The 26,515-nt window shown below is 29.9% G+C and overlaps 1 protein-coding gene across 1 annotated transcript in view; it reads right to left on the reverse strand.

Annotated features, from left to right (window-relative positions):
- Window positions 1-26,515, reverse strand: part of LOC122851995 (unconventional myosin-XVIIIa) — a 144,966-nt gene that overhangs the window by 82,516 nt on the left and 35,935 nt on the right. The window contains 5 exon segments of the mRNA XM_044151540.1: window positions 6,127-6,166; window positions 9,429-9,551; window positions 9,632-10,962; window positions 11,033-11,233; window positions 11,306-11,671. Coding sequence (XP_044007475.1) covers window positions 6,127-6,166; window positions 9,429-9,551; window positions 9,632-10,962; window positions 11,033-11,233; window positions 11,306-11,671 — 2,061 coding nt within the window.

Below are 26,515 nucleotides of genomic sequence, written 5' to 3' on the forward strand. Positions count from 1 at the left end.
CCTTGGTTCATGAATAAAGTCCCTCAATTTTATAAACAATTGGTCTTCATTCATGCAATAAAAATCTGTTTTTACTGTATTTGATGTTTCTAATACTCGAATTGAACGTAAAAAATATATAATCGAGATTTTTATTTTTTTTCCAAAAAAACATTTTTGTTTCTTTAATCAAACTGTTTTTTATTTCTTTCAAATTTTTTTTTTTCCTAGAAGAAAATTTCTATTTTGCAGAATTTTTTGTCTTAATTTTAACAAAAAATTTTTACAGTGTGGTTTTTTAAAAAATAGCTAACGAAAAAATTCTGAAATTTCGACAGAAAATGTAAAATAATACCCCCGAGTCCAACTTTTTCAAATTTCAGTTTTTTTTTTTTTTACCGGTAATAGAAAAAAAATTTTCAAACATGGTTGTTTTCAAAGAAGTCAATAGAAAATTCTGAAAATTTAACAGGAAATGTAGTACCCCCGAAGGCACTTTAGTCGAACTTTTTCAAAATTCTCATTTTAAGGAGGCTAGGAGCCGAAAGGCTCAGCCGCAGTATTGGATTTATCCCCCAAAAAAAAAAAACGTTCATAACTTCTAAACTAATTGTCGTAAAGACTTCGGATTTGGCTCAAAAAAAGCAGCTCTGGAAATTCTATCGCCCCTAATAAAAAAAACATTATCTATCCAGCCATTTTTTTTTTTTTTCCCAAAAAACGAAAAAAAAAAAATTGTGTTTTTTTTTTTTTTTTTTGCACGAAAAATACTATTCGTACGATAAAAATTCATTTAAATAAGTTATAGAATTCTGAAAAACGATTATTTTAAGCCTAATATGAAACCTCTGCGACTACTCTATTTTGAGTTATAGCTTGTGCCGTTTTCATTTTTTAGGCAAACGATAACTCATGATGAAATAGTGTTAGAGACATCACATTAGGCTTAAAACATGCGTATTCGAAAATTTTATCGCCTCTCCGAAAAAATTTTGATCTATGAATCATATTTTTCATAAAAATTAAAAAAAAACCGTTTTTTTTTTTTTTTAAATTTAGTTTTTTGAAAAAAAAAAAAAAGTGGCTAAACAGATAATGCTCTTTCTCATAAAGGGCGATGGAGTTTCAGAAGACGCGTTGTTTGAGCCTAATACGAAGTCTCTACTACAATTTTATCAAAAGTTATTGCATTCCTAGTTTTCGAGTAATTTCTGAAAAACGCTCTAACTTTCGACAAAATCGTCCTAGATACTTTGTATAAGACTTAAAAAGCATGTGTGGTAAAATCCTACAACTTTTAGTCGAAAATTTTTTCAAAAAAAATTATAGTTTTCATAAAATAGTAAAAAATAGAATTTTTGAAATATTTTTGTCTCTTTTGTTTCAAAAATAGAAAAAAATTGACTATTGGAATCAGGATAAACTCCTTAAAGGGCGATAGAGTTTTAAAAACCACGTTTTTTTGAGCTTAATATGAAGTACTTCTGTTGATTCTAACAGAAGTTATAGCTTGCCTTAACTTGAACGAAAGAAAAAAAAAAAAATCGATTTTCAGAAAAATAAAGAAAAATGTACTATTATTGTATTGTTACTTTTAAAAACCATTTAAGAGATAAAATTTAACACGGCCCTAGCCGGAGTATTGAAAATTTTTAATTTTCAACGGTAACGCAGGCCACACGCCCCAACAAACGTTACCAGATCTTTTTTTAAATAAATTTTTAATAGAAAATAACAGTAAAATATTGTTAACTAGGCACACTGAGTGCCTAGACAATATTGAATTATGATAAAATGATAGATCAGTAAAGTACATTTACTGTTTGGAAAATCAAACCTAAAAAATAGTTGTAAATTAAATTCATGTTGTTTTTTTCAAAATTTTTATGTAAAAAGATTTAATTTAACAGAAAATAATAGTAAAATATTGTTAACTAGACACACTAAGTGCCCCGACAATTTTGAATTATGATAAAATGATGCATCAGTAAAGTACTGTATAATGTCCTGCGGTAAGCGCTGAACTTTTTTCTAATTTTAGATATATTATATTTTATAAAATTATATATTCAGGGTACAATTGAATACCCCTAGCTCCATCTTACGCATTATAAGGGTAGCACATTAGGGAGCAAACGCATCCCCGAGCACCCCCGAATATTCTCAACCTACCCTATGGTCAGCTTGTGCCATTGACCCAGGATATCGATCAGTTCGCTGGGATCTCAGATCCAGTGACTACTAGCTCTTCCAGTTCTAATCGCTTTTAATATTTGTTTCTAAAAGGGCTTAGAATAATTTTAAGAACTGCCAGCCGAAAAACTATAAGTTATACTTATTCAATATTTTAATGATTTATTTTACCTAAATATTTTTAATTATATTTACGTAATATTTTGTTACGTAAATTATGAATTTGAACTTATTAAAATCTAGATAAACTAGAATCGAGATTACCTCAACTTAATCGTAATTTGCTCGCACAAACCGCCAGTAAACCAATTCTGAATTCGTAAATAGCCCAACGATAATCAGATACCAAAAGCCAAACTTAAAAACGTGATCGGAAAAATTATCTAACGCGTTATACTATCAAAAATCTAAATTAACTAAATCGACTTAATCGTAATTTGTCGTCACAAACCTCCAATAATCAATTTAAATTAAAGATATTCGCGAAATTAATAATCAAAAGCTAAACGAAACCGGGATTAACACAAGTCAAACATAACCAAAACTAACCACGAGGTTACCCTCAGGGATAACCCATCGAGGCTCAGAATACCTGGTTTATCCAGAGAGAACGTCTGTTCAGCTCGGAGTCCCAAAGCAGAAAGAGAGTTTGTGCTACTCTAAAACAATACGTAGTCGAAATTCTCATACTACTCCCCTCTTCTTTTTGATATAGTTTGTTAAATAGTATACTCTCCGCATCAAGCTGGAGTTTCAAATAATAATGATAATAATCAAAATACGTATTACCGGGTTCACCCGGATTTAACAAAGAAAATAAATAAATAATATTTTAAATAATATTCTCCGCTTTATGCTGGAGTGTTAAATACAAAATTTAATGAACAATTAAATAATATCACGGACGCAAAGCCTGAAAAATAAAATTAGCTGGGTTTATAAGGCCAACGAGAAAATCTCGTTACAACATATGAAAGTTTTTCGCCTGATATTTAAAACTCGATTTATAGTATATGTGTGATTTTTTGCAAGACTTTTTCATTATTTTTTCAATTAAAAAAAAAGGTTGAAACCTCCATAAGAGCCAATGTTAATCAATATTTTTAATAGTTAATTATCAATAATTTTATCAATAAACATGAGAAAAATATACCACTGTATTCAGAATTAAAAAAGATTGTGACCTGTATGTAAAATTATGGAAAATTCTCATCATTTTCAGAAATAGCAGAAGACTAGTCAATAACCGTCTTAGGGTAAAATAGAGGTAGTCAATTATTTAGAACTGTAGGGCGTTTTCTCTCTTTTCTTTATCATGTAGTTATGTGAGTGTATACACTGAAAGAATTTTTCATGTAATTTAATAGAATAGAGACAAAAATTTTCTAATTTCCATGTTAACGCGCGTTGGCTTAGTGGTGAAACACGCGCTTTTAGGATTTAGATTTAAATAGGTAGATACTGTTCAATTCTGGTTAGAGCCATTTGGACAAAAAAATAAAAAAAAAAAAACCATAAAGTTTATCATTATTTTTTCATTTTAGTAACTAGCGAAACTAGATATAAACTGTCATATAAATGGATATTTTCTAGTTAGCTAGACTAAAAATAAAATGCCAATACAAGCGTCTCAACTAGCCAGAAAAATCCCTAGTTCTACCCCCAGAAACTGGCTAAAAAATGGATTGAAACTATTACAAAGATCTAATTTCTAGACAGGTTCTGGAAACAATTTCTAGCAGGGATAACTCGGATATACTGAGGTCAAATAAGATCTTACTAGATATAATAAGATCTAATTCTATCCCAAAAACTGCAAGATCTAAATATATATAAGCACATATAATCACATATACCAAAATATTATCGGATATACTGAGATCAAGTTAGATCTAAATATATTTCTGGTAGAAAAAATTCTCCGGATAGTCTTCGGATGATCTCCAGAATTTCTCCGGATTTCCCCAGATATTTTTCCGGAGTTTTTTCGGATTTTCTCCGGATTCTTTTGGAAAAAAATTCGTAATTTAATTTTCCTATGTAAACTTTCATTTTTGTTTTTTTTAATTGATTTCTCCATTTTTGAAGATGTGTTTGAAGATTACTCCGTAAATATCTCCGGAAGTCTCAGTTGCGTAGAAATCCGGAAAAATCCAGAGAGATTTTTTCTACTAGGGATCTAATTAGATAATATTAGATCCAATTTCGGTCACCAAAATTGATTATTTATTGTGCTTTCGACATGTATAAGTATATAGAGAACCGCTGTTGTGTATTTGCATTTTTTTCATATTTTTCATATTTTTTTTTTATAACGAAAACTTCAAGATAAAAAAAAATTTTTTTTTAATTATAAAAATACATTCCGGGGTCTACAAAACAAATACAAATAAAATTTATTTCTAATTGTTCACATTCATGCATATTCTTTCTTGCATATAATTTACCGATCATCAGCCGAGTATCTCGGATTCTCATGATGAATATTTAAGTAGAACAAATTATTTTTGTCTTTGATTATTGCTGCTGTGGTTAAAGAAGTAAGGCTCTGGAATGTCAACTAGAAGATATCGTGTTCATGTCCTGGTGATGGTAAGTATTTATAGTGTAAATCTTTCGGTCTAATAGATCATTAATTATATAAATAAAAAAATTAAATTGTTCAAACAATTCGAAAAATATTTTTTTTTTATTAAATCAATAAATTTTTGGAATCTCAGGATATCTAATAAGATCTCAGTATATCTAATTAGGGGATAAGGCCCTGGTTTTTAGAAAATACATTTCATAGGTTGAAGTATCCCCAAGTAACACAAACTATCCGTAGATATCTAAACGATATCTCGATTTCAGCTTCAAGTAGATAGCTTTTAGATATATCGAAAATCTAGATGAGGGATGGCTTTTAGCTTATGTTAAAAGTTATCTCTAAAAACCTATCCTTGAGACATCATTCAACTGACATGAATACGATGGGTAAGTGTTGGAGACGAAAAAGTCAGCCAACAGATGTATATTAAATGATGTCATAAGGATGTGTCCCCAAAGTTATCGAAATGATAACTTTTTTTCGATAACTTTTAGATAAATTCAACGGGCTGACAAAAAGTTATCTATAATCCAACTTAAAAAGATATCTTTATGACATTTGTAAATAGTTAGAATATAGATAAATAGAATATCAAATAGATTCATTTTGTCTGATAAATTTTAGCAAGTTTGATGGATGGAAAAGCGCTATCTTTAAGATAGTTTTTTACTGTTATAATAAAGATATCTTTAATCAGGTGACGTTTTAGCTACTTTCTGCACTGTGAAAATTTTTGGTTATAAATAAATGGAATTGTTCTTAATTTTAGAAGAAAACTTCTTGGCAAAAAATGGTTTGAAATAAAAAAAAAATTATTTATTTTAAATAAAAAATGGTTTGTTTAGAGATACAAAAAATTCTTGTTTTAAATAATAAATTGTTTATAATATTCAGATAGAGTCTTGTTAAAAACGATAAGTGGTTTGCGTCAAGAAGAAAAACTTCTAAACGCAATCCCCACTATTCCTTAACAGAAGCACTATTATGATTATTATATTCCATAAGTTTCTCGTTTCAAACGGCAGGGGGATTTTTTCAAGCCGAAAACTTCTAAAGTTATGCCACATGACGTTTGATGTAAACGTTGGCTGTTTGTAAAAAGACAATTGTCATTTGTTTAAAACGATATACTGTTTGTTTCAAATGACAGATGACTCAATAAAAACAATAAAAGTAATGAATTAAGAAAAATTAAATTTTGTTATAAACAAAAAGGGTTTTTGAAGGAATCAATGTTTGGTTTGATACAAACGGTGTTTTCTTTTAATCAAACTAATATTCTGTTGGAAATGTGAAAAAAAAAAAAAAATTTAATTTTTTTTTTATATTGAATTATTTATATTGTTGTTTATACTTTATCCAACTTTAAGATTGAATTTTTTTTTTTTTCCTAAACTAAACTACCTAAACGGGGATCGAACCGAGATCCTTTGGGGCGGGAGGTGAGCGCGTTATCCGATTGACCGCGAGATCGAATGTAAAATACAAATTTTAATTCTGTCACATAGAGAATTTTGAAATTGCCGGAAAGAGTAATAATTTTTTTTTTGAATAACAATTCAATTAATTAATTCCAAATTTTTGCCAAGAAGTTTTCTTCTAAAATTCAGAAGAAATTTTTCACAGTGTGGTGATTTTTAAAGCGTCACCAAGTTCTTTATATCTCGATTAATTTATCCGAAAGATATCTCGGTGACATCTCAGATAATCGTCAATTTGCAACCGGGGCTCATTGTACAACGTAAATTGCTTGTGATTGCGTCCATCACTGTGGTTTTTATATTGCATAAAGAAAATGAACTTTATTATTATCAATTAGCATTATTATAAAAAGTAAGTGCCATATTATCTATATATTATTTTAGAGTAATTAATTTATCAAATAGTTCAAACATATCTGTCAAAAATGATTTAAGTCAGCCAGCAAAGAAATGAATGCTGATAATATTGATGATGATGCAATATTGACTGTCGTTCTACCATGTTATTGTAATGAAAATCTTAATGAATTAGAAAATTGGCTCACTACAGACAGAAAAAAAAAAAAAAATTATTGAGCAAAATAATAATTCAAGGAAGTAAAACTGTACCGCAAGCAGTTAAAAAAGCTATGACAATAATATGGTGATGACAAATGAGCCAAAGTCACAACCTGGACAGGAGTAACATCTGGCTCATATAAATTTTCTGGTTCTTCACTTGCTTTTACTTTTATTGGTAATATTTTCTACCCTTATTAAAAAATATTATTGCATGACTAAAATCTGTGGTTTTTTTTTCCAGATGCTGTTGTTAAAATTGGTGAATCTAATAACTCGAGTTATCACTGCTTACTGTTGCATAAATAGAAAGTTGCATTAAACTGCAGTTGCAAAAGGCTGGGGGTGAGGGGTCGTATGAAAGCACGTAAAGAAGCACAAAAATAGTCATTTTAAATTACATAATACTTGTAAGTATTCAAAAATTGATATATATTTATATTTTTTTATGTTGAATATTATCTTCCCTTATATATACTTTGATAAATACGTATTTTTAGATGTATATTTATTTTACATATATGCTTTTGTTTCGATGGCAAAAAAATTATTATAATATAGAAGATATGCCAAAAATTGTTAAAATTATAAAGTACTAAATAATAATAATTAAAATAAATATCGTTTTTTATAAATTTACGTGTGTAATGTATATTATTTCAGATATATTACTCGAGTAACATTACGATCCCTCTTTTTCCTCACTTCAGGTCATCTTGCAAAGGTATCTTTAAGGTTAATTTATATTGAGAGCTAGTAAATAACTTTAAGGAGGTTATACACAAATTACTCTTTTTTTAAAAAATATAATGAGAATGTTCTGAAATTTTGTATACAAGTAGATCTTTTCATTCTGAATACAACGGTATAATTATTTTCTTATGTTGATCGGTTAAATTTTTTGTAATTAATTATTGAAAATAATATTTAACATTGGCTCTTATGGAGATTTCAACCATTTTTTTCGGATAGAAAAAATGATGAAAAAGTCTTGAAAAAAATCACACATATACTAGAAACCGAGTTTTATTAATTGCGCGAAAAATTTTCATATGTTGATCGGTCAATTAATGAGAAATTAATTATAAACTTTACAAAAATTAGATGTGGCAACGTATGGCATGTTCAAACACACACACATACCCGCAATCCCATATATTGTATACAGGGCGCAGGCGCTTTACACTTTATTATTTTACAGTGTAGCCAAGTTTCACTTGAGACTGTGACGTCAGAAGCTCCCCGCAACACCCGCAATGAATTTGTGTATAACCTCCTTAAACGTTAACATATGGATAACTACATATAGGGATATCTATTTGAGAAAAATCAAAGATAACTATAAGTCAAAAATAACATTTGACTAAAAGCTATCAATTGGATATTGCATTCCCCGAGTGGAAATTTTGGTCCGATTCGGATCCGAATGTAACGCCGGTAGAGATCCGGATCAGATCAGGGAAAACGGATCCGGTTGTATTAAGGATATTTTTTCAATTATTTTTTTTAACAATCATTATTAACAATATTTCTATCTTAGAAAGATTCAACCTAAACTAAACTAAAATTCCGGAACTTCCAGGGATCGATCTCGGGGCTTGTCCTCTTAAAGTCGGCGACACTATCCTATCGACCACGGCGGCGTACATTGAATTGATAAAATCAAAAGCCATTCAAAAGCGTAGAAAGTTATTTAAAAATTACAATAGAAAAACTTGATATGATTAATGTTATTTATAGGCAAAAATGTATTTAATATTATTAAAAAATAAAATGACATTCTAAAATTAATTTTTTTTTTTTTTTTTTAAATTCTTCTAAGTTAAATCCGTTTTAAATCAGGGAAACTGAATTCGGCTTACCTTAGCCAAGCCTTACCCAATCCGGGGGTTAATTTTAAAAAAAATCAAACGTCAATTAAAGTCCGGCATTCCGGATCCAATTTGGATCAAGATAGAGTAAGGAAAACTGAATCCAGTTTACCTTAGCAATACCGGATCCGCTTCGGATCAGGAAAAAGTAAAAGAGTGCCCTGTATTAAATACAATGTTATATTTGAACAAAAATGAATCAAATTTATTTTCACTGAAAAATCAGAAATATAATATTGAAAAAAAATGAATTACAAATTTCTTTTCACTCTATGCTCTGTAAATATTACTTTGATTTATAAAAAAAAATAAATCCACACTTTGCTGTCATTTCGCGTGAAGTTCACTTCATAACAAAGTAATATTTTGGTTGTTTGCGTTTAGGTACACTCTAGAGGTGTAACAGAGTGATTATAAAATGATTTATACGGTATAATTTCATGAAAAATTCTTTCAGTATACTACATTGACGTGTAGTTACTTTTTACTTTCTTTTATTCCTATATTTTTTACGACCATCTTGTAATCTATGTGCGCGCACACACCATTTCATAAAACACAATTTACCACTCTTGTTGCACAATATACTATTTTATTGAGAAATAAAAACGCCAAACGTGACGTCATAATCTCTCAAGACTAGTCTAAATATGTAAGCTTCAAAAAAACTCCACACTACAGTCAATCTATCCTGCTAACAATATAAGTCTCAATATTATCATTAATTAATTTAATTTATCAACTGTGAATATTTACTTCTTGATAAATTTCGATGCGCTCCGCAGTGATTGGGATCGTTCTAGTCCTGGCATGGATCCACTGTAAGTATCTGTTACTCCAACACCACGTGCCTGAACAAACAGTCTGCTGACATCTTCTCTGTTAGAAAGAACTTTTATGCAATTAATTATTACAGTAATTTCTTTTAAATATTCAAAAAGAAGAATATAACATCAAACCTAGTGCTTTCTTGAAGCGTTATAATAGCACCACGAGTTACTGGATTCTCTCTACTCGCTTTCAGCCAACCTGTGGCTGTGTAAAGAACTGGATTTGTACCCTGAAGGTGCTGTAGAACAAACTGATTATTTCCTGGTGCCTTTCTAAGTAAGACTTGATAATCACGATCACCATAATAAAAAAACAAACGATCCAAAAAACTTTCATCATTTCCACCGGGACAAGCAATTGCTTCATCAAGTAGCCACAGTAATCCTTTTTTCTCAATTTGTCGTAAATCTGATTGACTTGAGCGTAGCGTCACAGCTCCTTGTTGTCCACGATCGAGAAGTGACACAAGCGCCTGCGGTGAGCTAATACAATCTTTGTCATAAACATCTCCATAATTAACATCAATACCCTCTTGTGTACAACGCTCCTTAGGCGTGACAAGTGTCGTATTGTGAAATAATAGTTGTAAGCGTTCTTGAAGGTAATTGTGACATAGGTCCTCGAAACTAGCACCAGTTTGTTGTCCGCATGATGCGGAGTTTTGGAAGCCGGGCGCATCACAAAGCAACAAAGATGATATAGTATGAACTGGTGATGATATTGATTTGTTGATTAGTACAGCAATGCAATGAAAAACTTCAGAATACAATCCAATAAGTAAACCTTCAAGTGCATCCAGTCCAGATTCATCGTTTGCATCTTCTGTTGGACTCTGTGTACGTAATCCTATCCTCCCACCATTCGGCGCGCAATTCTCAATGTTAGATACAAAAAAAATTGTGCTTAATTTCTCGACAGTTGTTCCCAGCAAGTTGGCTGCTTTTTCGGCACATTCCATTCGAGCGAATTGCCATCGACATTGTGAACTCATGCCAGCTCTCATTGCACCCGCACAACTTAAATGGTAAATACTAGCTAATGTTAGCCAAATCACTTTTTCTTCTTTTTCAGATATATCAAGAATTCTCAATGCGGCAATTAGTCGATTTAACTCAACCATTGCTCGCTGTTTGTCTTCATGTTTTTGTAGCGGTGTTATGAAGGGATTATTTTCATTAACGAGATTTGTCAGACTCAGCTCTTTTCTGAGGGTACCCTCAGCACCAGCAAGCAATCGGTATAGTGCATGAAATGTTGGATCACCATTTGTACGTCTACCAATTCTCGACTTTTCAAGCAGAAAAATTTGCAGTGATACTGATGCTATTTGTCCTGATTGATCAAAATCAAGGCTAAATATTTGAGTGAATCTTGTAGCATTTGAATTCATATGCGTACGGCTATTCCCAAATGATTCTAAGACCGTGAAAATGGCATTTAATTTTTCGATTGTTATTATCTGAAACAATAAAAGACATCAACTGTCAACATTTATCATATTCTGATTTAGAAAATTTATCCTCACGTACTTTGTTGACTGCGCCAGCGGTTAAAACAAGATAGTGCAAGGCATGTTTAAAATTTGTTGTTTTGCCAGACCCACTTCGCCCAATGAAAACCAGCGAATGATCACGTCTTGTTGCTAGCATTTCCCTGTAAGCAGACTGTGCCATTGCATAAATGTGTGGGGGCATATCCTCATTTTTGCAGCCTCTAAACATATGTACTACCTAGTCAAAGAAAAAAGTCATCAACCGCGACAAATATACAAAACGTTAGATTTATCTTATAAAATGCCTCACTTTTTCAGAGTAAATTGACAAGGGTGCAATTGGATTCATAACAATCATGCTATCCCCAGCATAGGTATGAATAAGATTGCTGGCATAACGCTGTCTAAGTGTATGCAGTATTGATGACTCATTGAGATAGCGGATCTGTGATAACTGCTCAGTCTTATCAAACTGTGGAGGGTTAGCTTTTTCAACATCCTCTTCGTCAACAAACATTTTTTCGCCACTTGGTATAAGGCGGATACAACATTTAGCAGAATCCGAATGAGCATCTTTACACTTTGTTGCTGATGTAAAACCACCTCTGTGTAGAAACCAAATTCGTTCTGAAGCAAGCCAAGCTTGTTCCTGGGCTATATGTTCTTCAGTTCGTGCCTGAAATTATCATAATATTAATTAAATATGATACAGTAAATGCTCAGAAGATTGTATAGTATATCGCAATGAAGTTAGTAGAAAATAAATTAATACTGTGACATTTTAGGAAGATTTTCATACAAGAACGGACAAAAAAGTAAACACGTAGAAACTACACGGAGAGAAATTTTTCGTGAATTTTACAGTTCAGGTTAGGTAAAAAGTACGAATGTAAATTGTAAAAAATACGATTCTCCAGCCACGCCGATGACATACAAGATGGACGACTGACGGGACTAATAATTTAATGTCATATAAATTCAAATCTCCTTACAGCTCATTCTGTTAAAGATAGATATGGGGTAAAGCGAGGTGTATGGTTGCAAATTTAATTTCGAACAAATTACTAGGTATACATTTTTTTTATTTTTCAATTAGTTTTTGGGTTATGATCGTGTAAAAGAAAAAAAAATTTTTTCTTTGCGTTTTTCTGAAATTTGCTTATTATTTTTGAATAATAATATTATTATATTTATGTTAACCTGTACATCAGTAATGCTATTTCTTTTTTTTCAAAAGAAAAGCGAAAACAAGAGGAAATTAAAATTCCCTAAAAAAAAAAAATGCTCTGTAGAATTTGGATATACGAAAATATGCCACTACTAGATAAGTATACTAAATATTCGTGACTTCTATCGGGATAAATTACAATATACCTATAATTACAATATTGAATATTTTTTACTAAAGCGTAGTAGAAAAAATTATTTATATATATAAGAATAGTGACGCTATCAATATTTTTTACTACGCTATTGTAATTTTTACGGAAAATTTCTTTCTGTGTACACGGAAAGAAATCCGCAGCAAATAATGCTGTAGAGTATCAAACAAATTTTACTGTAGTCTACTGGAAATCGAGAAGTTGCGTAGGGAGGCCACCAGGATCGACTAGAATTTCCTACTACACTACAGTAATTTTAATCAAAACAAAACAAAAAAACGTCACAAAAATTAAATAAAACCTTATTATTTAAACATCAGAATAAAAATGTAATGTGTTTATTAATTTTAAAAAAATAAACCATTTTATAATTTTCATGTGTTTCACCGTATTTTAATTTAAATTCATGAATAAAATAAAAACAATAAACTTTTTTAGAAGAGGTTAGGAACACACTTGATTTCCAATAAATATTCGTGTCATCTGGCGGGAAAACCTGCTGTACACTACAGTAATTTCTGGCATAAAGTATACCATTAACTCGAGACTTCCAAAAATTCCGGTAGACTACAGTAAAAAGTTTAGATGAAATATAATAATAATCATTATAATAAGTGGGAATTAGTCGCTTTAATGACGTCAGCTATGATTTTTACGATACCACTACAGTAATATTTGCTGCGGATTTCTCTCCGTGTAGTAGTGTACATCGGAGGATTCTAGCTCAACCCCCACTGTGCCACCCATCCCCGTGATCCCTGCTGCGATTTGCGGTTGATTTCGTTAATCCCGCAAAATATCACGGGGGGGGGGGAGCAATCGCAAATAATTTTAATCTGCGGTTTGATCACGGCATGTCGTCGCGAATCGATTAAATTGGTGGAGAGGTCCACAATTTCGTATTGCCACGATCATGGATTTTTTAAAGACGCCATCTTTGATTTTCATTAAAGTCATCTCGAATTTTTGAATGATGCAATTTTGTAAGAAAATTTGTTATTTTTATTATTAATGATTTAAAAAAGAATTCCCCTCTACAAATAACTTTTAAAAATTGTTATTATTATTTATTTAAGAAAACAAATTCCTCTTTACGAAAAAACTTTACAAAAAATATTTTTCAAATTTTTCGCGGAAACTATGTCGGTAAAACAGTTGTCGTTCATAATCAATATTATTGATTAATGCTTGGGGACCTGAGCGCCTGGAACGTTCTGCCCAACCTGAGTAAACTTATAAATATAAAAGTCCCTGATCAAGGGATTTCGCGCATGCGCAGAGATTATGACGAGTGTGATGAGCCACAAAGTTTTTAAAACGGAAATGCCAATAATTATAAAAAAATGAATAAATAATTTGAGTCTATAGAAATTTACACACCTAATAAGTTTAATGAAAATGTTAATCATAATCGTCACACAGTCTGTTTTTACAATCGTAATTTGATCTTGTTTATCGGTAAAATCGTTTATTTACTAACAAAGTACCCAGTCCATTCGTTTACAAGAATTACGAATTGAAGGAATTCGTTGGTTATATTATTTACTATTCGCAATCGTGTTAAGAAAATAAATTATGTAGATATAGTCATTTTTTTTCGTACATAATTAATATTGAACTGAATTGTTATCCTTGCTCTAGTAGTTTTTTTTTTCATTTTGAATTTTTCTAAATTCATTTTTATGGAAAATCTCATAATTTTAAACGACAATTTACGAATATAGATAATGTATCGATTAATTAAGTTCTTTCTATAAGAAAATCACCGGAAAAATTCTTTTCGTACTATCATAGTCTTCAAATTGTATCGTATTAAAATTCAAACTTCCATCAGAAGAAATTCTTCATCAATTCATATAATAAAAATTGAAAAAAAAGTATTGAATATCGTGAAGGAGTATTTAAGGTTTTTCATTAATACACGAAACACGGACTCATTTTATAATTTTTTTTGATACTTAAAATTTATAGTAATTCATTCAATTTTGCAAAGAAGTATGTATTCATATGACTATCGATTAACATTATTTGCATCCAACTGGGTCTATACAACTATAGCAGGTATGACTTTTTGACGACAATATTATACTTTCCGTTTTGGATTACAAACGAATCATATGACTGACGACTGTTGAGAGTGTGTGACGTCACCACTATTTCTCCTACCACGGCAATAGCTGCCGTAAATGTAGATGCCTATCATTTAAATTAATAAATTCAAATTTGTATTGCAAGATAAATTTTTATAATTAACATTCCAGTATGATAACGTATGATAATGTTTCTGAATAAAAATACGATGATTTATGCAGTTAGCAAGTTTCACCCTGGTGGAAATATTTCTTCGAATTTGCTACGAATTTTCACGAATCTCTGCGAATTTTTACGAAATTGACCCATTCGAGAAAATAGTTTTGGAGTTATCTCTCAATTTTTCTTCGAGTTTTTCGGCCTTTAGAGAAACTTTTCCGATCGCTCGGGAACTTCTTTAAACGTCAACCGTGTGTTAATATAGTTCCAAAATTTTCTGTAAATGTTTCTCCGAGTTTTTTTGAACTCCAGAGAAGTTGGACTATTAGTAGAAACTAGTACCGTCGACGGCCGCAAGCGGCCGCCGCCGTTGTTGCTATATGGCAAATGCCAATGACACGTCATCGAGGAGCTTTTTGGGATATCTTGAAATTCGATGTTGGCGCCCCCAAAAATTGAAGAAAAAAAAAAAAAAAAAAAAATATGGGTTTTTTTTAAGGCCAAAATCTACAACATATCAAAAAATGAGCGAAATCGCCCGAGTAGAAACTTGTTCAGGATAGCCTGAACACTGATCCAGGCCTGATCAGGATATCGTAAGGCTAGCCCTATTCAAGTAGCTCTATCACATCCTGATCAAGCCTGGATCAGGCACCTACATCTTTTCCTTAATAGGGATAGCCTGATCCAGTCCGGATCAGGACTTGATCAAGATAAAAGTATTAAATTTATTTAATTTTTAAATAATTTCTTCTTGATCAAGTCCTGATCCAGACTGGATCAGGCTATCCCTATTAAAGATAGAGTAGGAATGGCCTGATCAAGATAGCTTTTATCCTTAATAGAGTAGCCTGATCCATTCTGGATCAAATCTTGATCAAGAAAAAATTATTGAATTTATTTTTTTTTCAAATAATTTTTTCTTGATCAAGATTTGATCCAGAATGGATCAGGCTATCCCTATTAAGGATAGAGTAAGGCTAGCTGGATCCAAAATGGATAAAGAAAAAAGTATCAAATTTGCGTCTTTGAATTTTACAAATTGCCTGATCAGGATAGCATCAGGCTATCTGTATTTTATCCTTAATAGAGTAGCCATCTGATCAAATCTTGATCAAGAAAAAATGAATTTATTTTTTTTTCCAATAATTTTTTCTTGATCAAGATTTGATCCAGAATGGATCAGGCTATCCCTATTAAGGATAGTAGGAGTAAGGCTGGGACTGGATCCAAAATGGATAAAGGTGTATTAAATTTGCGTCTTTGAATTTTACAAATTGCCTGATCAGGATAGCATCAGGCTATCTGTATTTTATCCTTAATAGAGTAGCCTGATCCATTCTGGATCAAATCTTGATCAAGAGAAAATTATTAAATTTATTTTTTTTTCAAATAATTTTTTCTTGATCAAAATTTGATCCAGAATAGATCAGGCTATCCCTATTGAGGATAGAGTAACGCTAGCTGGATCCAAAATGGATAAAGAAAAAAGTATCATATTTGCGTCTTTTTGAGAGGATGATCAGGATAGTTATTTTATATAGACTGATTTGATCAAGACTGGATCAAGAAAAGAATATTGAATTTATTTTTTTTTCAAATAATTTTTTCTTGATCCAGCCTTGTTCCAGAATGGATCAGGCTATCCCTATTAAGGATAAAATAGAGATGGCCTGATGCTATCCTGACCAGGCAATTGTAGAACCTATGAGGACAAAAAGTTAGTACGAATTATCGAATGCCTCAATGGCCGAGCGTGTCAAATACTAGCGTTGTAATCCCGTGTCGAAGGGTTCGAACCCCGGTCGTAGCAATAATTAGTTAGGTAAATTATTAATTAGGTCAGTTTGTAATAATAAAGTTTATCTGTATTCTATTAAGCGTTAGTTTTCAAATTAAAAAAAACAATAAATTTGAAATTATTAATTTTTTTTTTTTTTTTGAATAAATCATGTATCCTGATCCAGTTTCGATCCGGAATCTGGATCCATTATGGATCATGTATCTTTACCACAGCCTGATCAGGTATCCTGATCCATTCTGGATCCGAACCTTACGAAAAAGCGTTACATCCTGATCAGGTTCGGATCCAGTATCTGGATCCAGATTGGATTTGAAATCAGGCAAGCCTGATCAGGGCTTGATCCGAACCTGACCTGAATTTCTACTCGGGCGCAGAGGGTCGGGCCGCAAAATCCGTGGTTTGGCTAAGAACGCCACATATATATAACTCGAGTTTATGAGTGTCGATAAACTGTTAAAAAAATATTTGAATAACTTATACAATATATTAAATAATTCAGACGTTAATAAATGAAATTTATGAGACAAAATATTTTATTAAGATTTCAAATTCATGAATATAATGCCCATGGAAACACATATCCACAATAAGCATGTTCATCCGTTATTAATTAAGAATACATGTAAATTTGTATATATAATAAACTGAATTTCTATCTTGTATAGTTGTCATTTGATCATTTGGTAATTTCATTGGTTCAAAGAATCATATCTGTTTGATACTTGGATATTCCAGACATTTTCAAGTTGGCACATTGAGGAATCAATGATCCGCAATACAATTATCAATATCACATTTATTAATAATTAGGTTCAGATGAACATTATTGTCGATTGATCTCTTTTTCAATAACTTATATTGATACACATATTATAAAACAATCAAAGTTCTATATGTGAATAAAGGTCGAATTATTCAAAGCACGTCAATTATTGGATTGTAATATGATTTCAGATACCTTATCATGAGACCCGGTAGGGTCTCTCGTTAAAGTTGTTCAAAAACGAGAGACTGCCAGGGATATATGTCTTTTAAGTTCGTGTGTGTGACGTCATTGATTTATAGTCAAGTCCATATCTTTTAATTGAGCAATCGAAAAAAAAAAATAACAACAGTTTGACTATATAAATCGAGGTTCCTCTTTCAAATGAGCCTATTATCGGATTTTTCGGTGCATTATTTAAAAAGATATAAATAAATGATAAACCGGCCCCCCGTTTTTTTGTAAAAAATAAATTTCTGTCGATTTTGTCGATATTTGAAGTTTTTACCAAGTTGGCGTCCTGTATCTGATAAATTCGCCCGAGAATATTGGTTGGTCATCTTGCTCTATCTGATTAGCAGTATGTACACGGAGAAAAATTTTCACCAAATTTTACTATGCTGCCACATTACCAAAGAACTATCTTTTGACTATTGAAATATTTAATATCATTTTAACGAAAAAAAAAAAAATAGTAGTCTTGAAAAATTAAAATGTAGCATAGCAATTTCTCATGTTTTTTTTTTTGCTATTTCCCGATGAAAAAATTACAACGCATAAAGAAATTTTTACAGAAACCAAATTTAAAATTTAAAATAATCCAGCCTCAAAATTACAATGTAGCATAGCAAAAAATATTTTTTTTTTTTTTGCTTTGTATATTTATAAAACTTACTCTGTTGTTGTGGAAAAAATTAAAATGATCCTCTGAAAATTTACAATGTAGCATAGTAATTTTAATAACTTTCTTGGAATTCCTGAAGGTGTCACTAACAAATACAAAGCAACATATTTAAAATTACGATAGGGCATAGCAATATTGATGACGGACTCAGAAATGTCAACTGCCCCCACTTTTTAGTCGACTGCGCAGGCGTGACTTTACTTATTTTCCGATTGTTGATGTAAAACAAATAAATTTTTATTTTCACGTGCGTTATCGTGGCGCAACGGATGGCGAGTAGGGTATGTACTCGAAAGGTACAGAGTTCAAATCCTGAGCCTGGCCGATTTGTTAAGTCTACGTATTTATTGTAAAAAAAAAAAAACAAAGAAAAATATTTATTTATAATATTTTTTTTGAGCGTTTATAAACAAAGCAAATTTTGCGTTTGACCATTTTAAAAATTACTATGTTACACCGTAGAAGGTCGCATGGCCAGTATAGGTGGCGTTCTTCAATGAAAAATGCTATGTTCCATCTCGATTTTTAATATGATGCTCTTATGGTACCAGCTTACTGTAACACAACGCAAAAATTGCTATGCTATTCCAGGGGTATAGCACTACGTGTATTTTTTTCTGGGCTTATATTTTTCACTAACTGAAGATTTTTCTCATGCGCAGAGACCGATTTTTGCGTTTGGGTGAAAGGAGAGGAGAATGTGGATAATATGACAATAATATCTTCAATATAGGCCCGAACTATGCTACCGACTGATTTATTTTATAATTTGAAATGTGACTAATATTTTTTATTTTTATTTGTTTATTAAATATCGTATGATTGATAAAAAGCTATAGGAGAAATGTCTGTAAAAAAATGTAGCCACATGTAAATTTATAGAAATTTAATTTTGCCAAAGAAATAAACATGTGGGCAACATCCTTTCCTTAGCTAATATTTTTCCCATAGCTTTTTATTAATTTATAGAAATAAAAAGCTAAAGGATAAATGGCAGCTAAGAAAAAGAAGTAGTTTACCTGTTAATTTCTTTGGCAAAATTAATTCTATATAAATTAACAGGTAAACAACTTCCTTTCCTTAGCTAATATTTTTCACATAGCTTTTTATTATTTTAAATAAATAAAAAGCTATAGGAAGAATGGTAGCTAAGGAAAGGAAGTTGTTTACTTGTTAATTTATCTAAAACAGATTTTGCCAAAGAAATTAACAGGTGAACAACTTGCTTTCCTTAGCTAGAAAATTATGTTTTAAGAAAATAATGTTGCTTAAAATATGATTTTTTGGCAACCTCAATTCCTTAAGTGAATATTTTCCGTGGAATTTTTATTTATTTTATAAATAAAATACATGTAAATTTATTTTATAAATAAAATACATGTAAATTTATTTTATAAAAATACAAAAGTCCAAGGAAAAGCAGTAGCTGAGGAAAAGATGTAGCTAAGGAAAAGCAGTAGCTAAGGAATTAATGCTGCCAAAAAATATATATTTCAAGCAAATATATTTTTTTAAAACATAATTCTTTGGCAGCATTAATTCCTTAGCTACATCTTTTCCTTAGCTACTGCTTTTCCTTGGACAATTTCGTTTTTTTTTAAATAAAAATACATGTATTTTATCTATTTAATAAATTAAAATGTCGTCTATTAGTGAAAGATGTAGCTATTAATGCTGCCAAAGAATATATATTTCAAGCAAATATATTTTTTAAAACATAATTCTTTGGCAGCATTAATTCCTTAGCTACATCTTTTCCTTAGCTGCTGCTTTTCCTTGGACATTTTTATTTTTTTTAAATAAAAATGACTTGTATTTTATCTATTCTAAATAATGTAAAAATGTTGATGTAGCTAAGGAATTAATGCTGCCAAAGAATATATATTTCAAGCAAATATATTTTTTTAAAACATAATTCTTTGGCAGCATTAATTCCTTAGCTACATCTTTTCCTTAGCTGCTGCTTTTCCTTGGACATTTTTATTTTTTTTTTAAATAAAAATGACTTGTATTTTATCTATTCAATAAATAAAAATGTCCAAGGAAGAGCAGTAGCTAAGGAAAAGATGTAGCTAAGGAATTGATGCTGCCAAAGAATATATATTTCAAGCAAATATATTTTTTTAAAACACAATTCTTTGGCATCATTATTTCCTTAGCTACATCTTTTCCTTAGCTACTGCTTTTCCTCGGACAATTTTATTTTTTTTTTAAATAAAAATACATTTATTTTATCTATTTAATAATAGAGAGATAAATTAATGCCAAAATATATATTTCAAACAAATATATTTCTTTGAAACATAATTCTTTGGCAGCATTGATTCCTTAGCTACATCTTTTCCTTAGCTACTGCTTTTCCTTGGACATTTTTATCTTTTTTAATAAAAATACATGTATTTTATCTATTTAATAAATAAAAATGTCCAAGGAAAAGCAGTAGCTAAGGAAAAGATGTAGCTAAGGAATTAATGCTGCCAAAGAATATATATTTCAAGCAAATATATTTCTTTAAAACATAATTCTTTGGCAGCATTAATTCCTTAGCTACATCTTTTCCTTAGCTACTGCTTTTCCTTGGACATTTTTATTTTTTTTAATAAAAATACATGTATTTTATCTATTTAATAAATAAAAATGTCCAAGGAAAAGCAGTAGCTAAGGAAAAGATGTAGCTAAGGAATTAATGCTGCCAAAAAATATATATTTCAAGCAAATATATTTTTTTAAAACATAATTCTTTGGCAGCATTAATTTCTTAGCTACATCTTTTCCTTAGCTGCTGCTTTTCCTTGGACATTTTTATTTTTTTTAAAAATTATGTTTTAAAAAAATATATTTGCTCGAAATATATATTTTTTGGCAGCATTAATTCCTTAGCTACATCTTTTCCTTAGCTACTGCTTTTTCTTGGACATTTTTATTTATTAAATAGATAAAATACATGTATTTTCATTAAAAAAAAAATAAAATTGTCCAAGAAAAAGCAGTAGCTAAGGAAAAGATGTAGCTAAGGAATAAATGCTGCCAAAAAATATATATTTACAGCAAATATATTTTTTTAAAACATAATTCTTTGGCAGCATTAATTCCTTAGCTACATCTTTTCCTTAGCTGCTGCTTTTCCTTGGACATGTTTATTTTTTTTTCAAATAAAAAGACTTGTATTTTATCTATTTAATAAATAAAGATGTCCAAGGAAAAGCAGTAGCTAAGGAAAAGATGTAGCTAAGGAATTAATGTGACTAAGGAATTATTTCCTTGAAACATAATTTTTTGGCAACATTAATTCCTTAGCCACATTAATTCCTTAGCTACTGCATTTCCTTGGACATTTTTTATTTATTTTATAAATAAAATACATGTAAATTTATTTTTTGAAAATACAAATGTCCAAGGAAAAGCAGTAGCTAAGGAAAAGATGTAGCTAAGGAATTAATGCTGCCAAAAAATATATATTTCAAGCAAATATATTTTTTTAAAACATAATTCTTTGGCAGCATTAATTCCTTAGCTACATCTTTTCCTTAGCTACTGCTTTTCCTTGGACATTTTTATTTTTTTTTTAAATAAAAAGACTTGTATTTTTTCTATTTAATAAATAAAAATGTCCAAGGAAAAGCAGTAGCTAAGGAAATAATGCTGCCAAAGAATATATATTTCAAGCAAATATATTTTTTTAAAACATAATTCTTTGGCAGCGTTAATTCCTTAGCTCCATCCTTTCCTTAGCTATTGCTTTTCCTTGGACATTTTCATTTTTTTATATAAATTTATTTTATAAATAAAATACATGTAAATTTATTTTATAAAAATACGAATGTCCGAGGAAAAGATGTAGCTAAGGAAAAGATGTTTTTTACATGTTTATTTTTTTTAGCTGAATCAATTTTTTATAACATAATATGTGGCTACATTCTTTTCTTAGACCTTTTTCCTATAGCTTATTATTCCTTCAAATTAATCAATTACCTAAATATAGTTATTACAATCATCAAAAGGAAACTCAATTTAGCGGGTAAGAAAGAATCGCGACAGATAACGTAGAAATAAACCGATTTACCATCTCAATACAATATGGTGGGCTATACTTATACTCACTAGACTCAGTCTAGGGTCCCTTGTGGCAAATAAGCCCACATAAAAATACATGTAGTGCTATACCCCTGTGCTATTCTATTAAGAAAAAATGTAAATTTTTTTCCGTGTAATATGGCAGCGAAAGTTTAAAAATGGCGTAGCGATGCTGCGCGCACCATACACTGAAAAAAATTTTTTCTATTTTTAAGACAAAAAGTTCTTAATAATAGAAGTTTTCTTCTTGCAAAAAAATGGATTTGGATTAAGAAAAAGTTGATTTGGATTGAGACAAAGACTTCTTAATCCAAATCATAAAAAACTTCTTGAATCATGAAAAAAACGTCTTGGATCAAAACAAATTGTTCATGTTTTTAGAAGTATACTTCTTGGATTATGAACAAAAGTGTCTCGGTCCAAGGCAAATTGTTCATGTTTTTAGAAGTATACTTCTTGGATTATGGATAAATGTGTCTTGGATCGAGACGAACTGTTCATGTTTTTAGAAGTATGCTTCTTGGATTATGGATAAATGTGTCTTGGACCGAGACAAACTGTTCATGTTTTTAGAAGTATACTTCTTGGATTATGGATAAATGTGCCTTGGACCGAGACAAACTGTTCATGTTTTTAGAAGTATGCTTCTTGGATTATGGATAAATGTGTCTTGGACCGAGACAAACTGTTCATGTTTTTAGAAGTATGCTTCTTGGATTATGAACAAAAGTGTCTCGGTTCAAGACATATTGTTCATGTTTTTAAGTATTCTTCTCAATTGAATCGATATGTCTCGGTTCAAGGCAATATTGTTTTTATTTATGAACATTTATTCTCAATAGGATTGAGAATAAAAAAAATAAAAAAAATTTTTCAATTACAAACTTGTAATTTGTAATTTTTTTTTTCCTGCAATTTTTATTTTATAATTTTTTTTCCTACAATTTTTTTTTTTTTTTACCTAACGCGGGACCCGAACCTATGACCGTAAAACCTATCTAATCTAAACCTGTGCCTTAGCTCGCTTAACCACGGGCGCGATATGGAAACGGAAAGTTATTTGTATTACTTTAGTGACAAAATATTTTTTTTTTTTTAAATTTATTACATGAACAAATGAACTAAAACTACCACGTATCAATTTGTATTACTTTAGTGTACTATTGTATTATTTTATGTTTTCTAAATTTTATTAAACATTTAGATAACATTTTATCATTATTATTATTTAAGAATATAAACAATTTAAATGCTAGTATTTTGAGTCGATTCAATATTGACACATTTTGTATTTTAATAAATTAAATTTAACATTTATTTGATTTAATTTATTTTTAGAATGTACTGATATAAAACTTAAAAAAAAAATAATACATTTTTTTTCAATTTTCGATTATAATTTAGTTTTTCTTTACAGTCAGTAAATCTTAAATCTTTCAATAATTCTATTATATTATTGTTGTTTATATTCTTAAATAATAATAATGATAAAATGTTATTTATATGTTTAACAATTATTTGGAAAACATAAAATGTTTCGATATAACAAAAGAATGATATTATAGTAATTTAATAATTAATTATAAAAAAATATATATATACGTGTAGTTTCAGTTCATTTGTATAATAAATTTAAAAAAAAATATCTTGTCACTAAAGTAATACAAATAACTTTCCGTTTCCATATCGCGCCCGTGGTTAAGCGAGCTAAGACAGATAGATTTTAGTCAGTCATTTTCCTTAGAAAAAAAGAAAAATTATAAAATAAAAGGAATTACAAATTACAAGTTTGTAATTGAAAAATTTTATTTTCAATCCTATGTTCATAAATAAAATGGCCTTGAACCGCATATCATTCATAATTCAAGAAGAATACTTTAAAAACATGAACAATATGTCTTGAACCGAGAACTTTTGTTCATAATCAAGCATACTTCTAAACATGAACAGTTTGTCGGTCCAAGACACATTTATCCATAATCCAAGAAGCATACTTCAAAAACAATTTGTCTCGGTCCAAGGCACATTTATCATAATCAGAAGTATACTTCTAAGCACTGTGAAATTTATTATCCAATCCAAACATACTTCTAAAAACATGAACAGTTCGTCTCGATCCAAGACACATTTATCCATAAAGGTATACTTCAAAAACATGAACAATTTGCCTTACCGGACCAGCATAATCAAAAGTATACTTCTAAAAACATGAACAATTTGTTTTGATCCAAGACGTTTTTTTCATGATTCAAGAAGTTTTTTATGATTTGGATTAAGAAGTCTTTGTCTCAATCCAAATCAACTTTTTCTTAATCCAAATCCATTTTTTTGCAAGAAGAAAACTTCTATCTGACAGAAGTTTTTTTTTTCAGTGTACCTTGTTTTTTATCATTTCCTGTGATTTCTAGGGCCTCTCATTATTTTTACTAATCAAAATAATAGTTGTATGAAACGACTCATGTTAAAGATTGTAAGTACATTAGTTAACAAATTAACATTGGCAAGCACAACTGTAGTTGCGTACGCTGGTTATTGCGCAGGATTGCTTTGCCAATATTTATGAATCTTTGCTGTTGTCTGCGATACTGCAAGGCAGTATTAAACGTATGACATTATCAGACATTATCGTCAAACTATCCAACGCTGAACACTGCCTCAAAATATTGCGGGAAAACGTTTGGATATTGCTTTATATCTTATTGTTGTGTGTATGCTACTACGAAGTTGCCATATTTTATTAAAGAAAAAAACCAATCAACAAATTTTGAACTCTTCAATTGTCAGTATTTGTAATCATTGTTGAAATAATACATATATACAATAATAATACATAATACATAAATAACAGTATTTTATAAGAATATTATTGATACATAGTGTATTAGCTTTCAGTGTCTGTACTTTTTACCAAGTTGAACCCAGATGCGATCTGAAATACTTCCGCGAATCTCCAGTCAGTATTTCAGATCACAGTGTGATAAAAATTATTCATCAATCAACTAGTTATTGAATTTGTAGCTATTGTTGAAATGTTATTTATAAAATAATTATAAAATAATAATATTTATTGATGATAGTAATATATAGAGCTTTTAGTGCCCCTAATTTATACAAAGTCAAATCTCGATACGATCTGAAATACTTCCACGAATTCCCAGTCCGTATTTTAGATCATAGTGTGACAGAAATTATTTACCAATCAACTAGTTACATTAAATTTGTAGCTATTGTTGGAATAATATTCATAAAATAATAATATTAATTGATGATAATCATATATAGAGCTTCTAGTGCCTCTAATTTATACAAAGTTAAATCTCGATGCGATCTGAAATACTTCTACGAATCCCCAGTCGGTATTTCAGATCATAGTGACAAAAATTATTCACCAATCAACTAGTTGATAAATTTCTAGCTATTGTTGGAATAATATTTATAAAATAATAATAATATTTATTGACAATAATAATATATAGAACTTCTAGTGCCTGTACTGTTTACCAATTTTTTACTCGCCACGATCTGAAATACTTCTGAGAGATATCCATGGCATTATTTTAGATCGCAGCAAGAAAATAATTGGTGTATATACCGAAAAACCTAGCTTTAGACAGTATTTTAGATCGCAGTAAAGTGACTATTGATAGATGGCGTAAGACACCTGCGTGCGCCGTTTGTTGATAAATTTTTTAAAAAGATGCCTTCGTAATGGTAAATTAACGGCCTTGCCACTAAAATCGGTATCAGTCTGAACTATATAAATTTTTAATGGATTTCTTATTTTTTTATTTCACTTATATTTTTAAAATTATTTTTTTATTTTTTTTTTTTTTGGTAATACAATCATTTATGAATTGATTGATTATTTTTACTTTTAAGCTGAATGTTTAAACAAAAGAAGTTAAATAATATACAAAATCAAAAATATAATTTTTGTAAAAAACAAACTCGTTAAAGTTGTTCTTTACGTTAGCTTAGTACTACTGTATATACTAAATTTCTATTCAATTTAACAAAAAAAAAATAAAAAATTCAAACAAACGATGATAAATAATTTAGGAGAATTAAAGCTGCCTGTGTTTGAAAAATAAAATTGAAATAAAAAAATATCACGTTTTATCCTTATTACACAAACAAACTTTAACGCCGCGGTTTTCTTCACAATTCCAAGATTAGGTTTTTCAGACGAAATCATTCCAGCAAAGATGCAATTTGATGATCAACAATCTCACTATTTTGCATATATCTTATTGGATTAACTTTTCAGCTTGTCTTTGGATGAGCTTGATATTAGATTTTTTGGTATTTGCAGGGTATTTCATATAAATTTTTTTGGAAACGTG

The sequence above is a fragment of the Aphidius gifuensis genome, linkage group LG3 (genome assembly GCF_014905175.1).
Source record: "Aphidius gifuensis isolate YNYX2018 linkage group LG3, ASM1490517v1, whole genome shotgun sequence".
Lineage (NCBI taxonomy): Eukaryota > Metazoa > Arthropoda > Insecta > Hymenoptera > Braconidae > Aphidius > Aphidius gifuensis.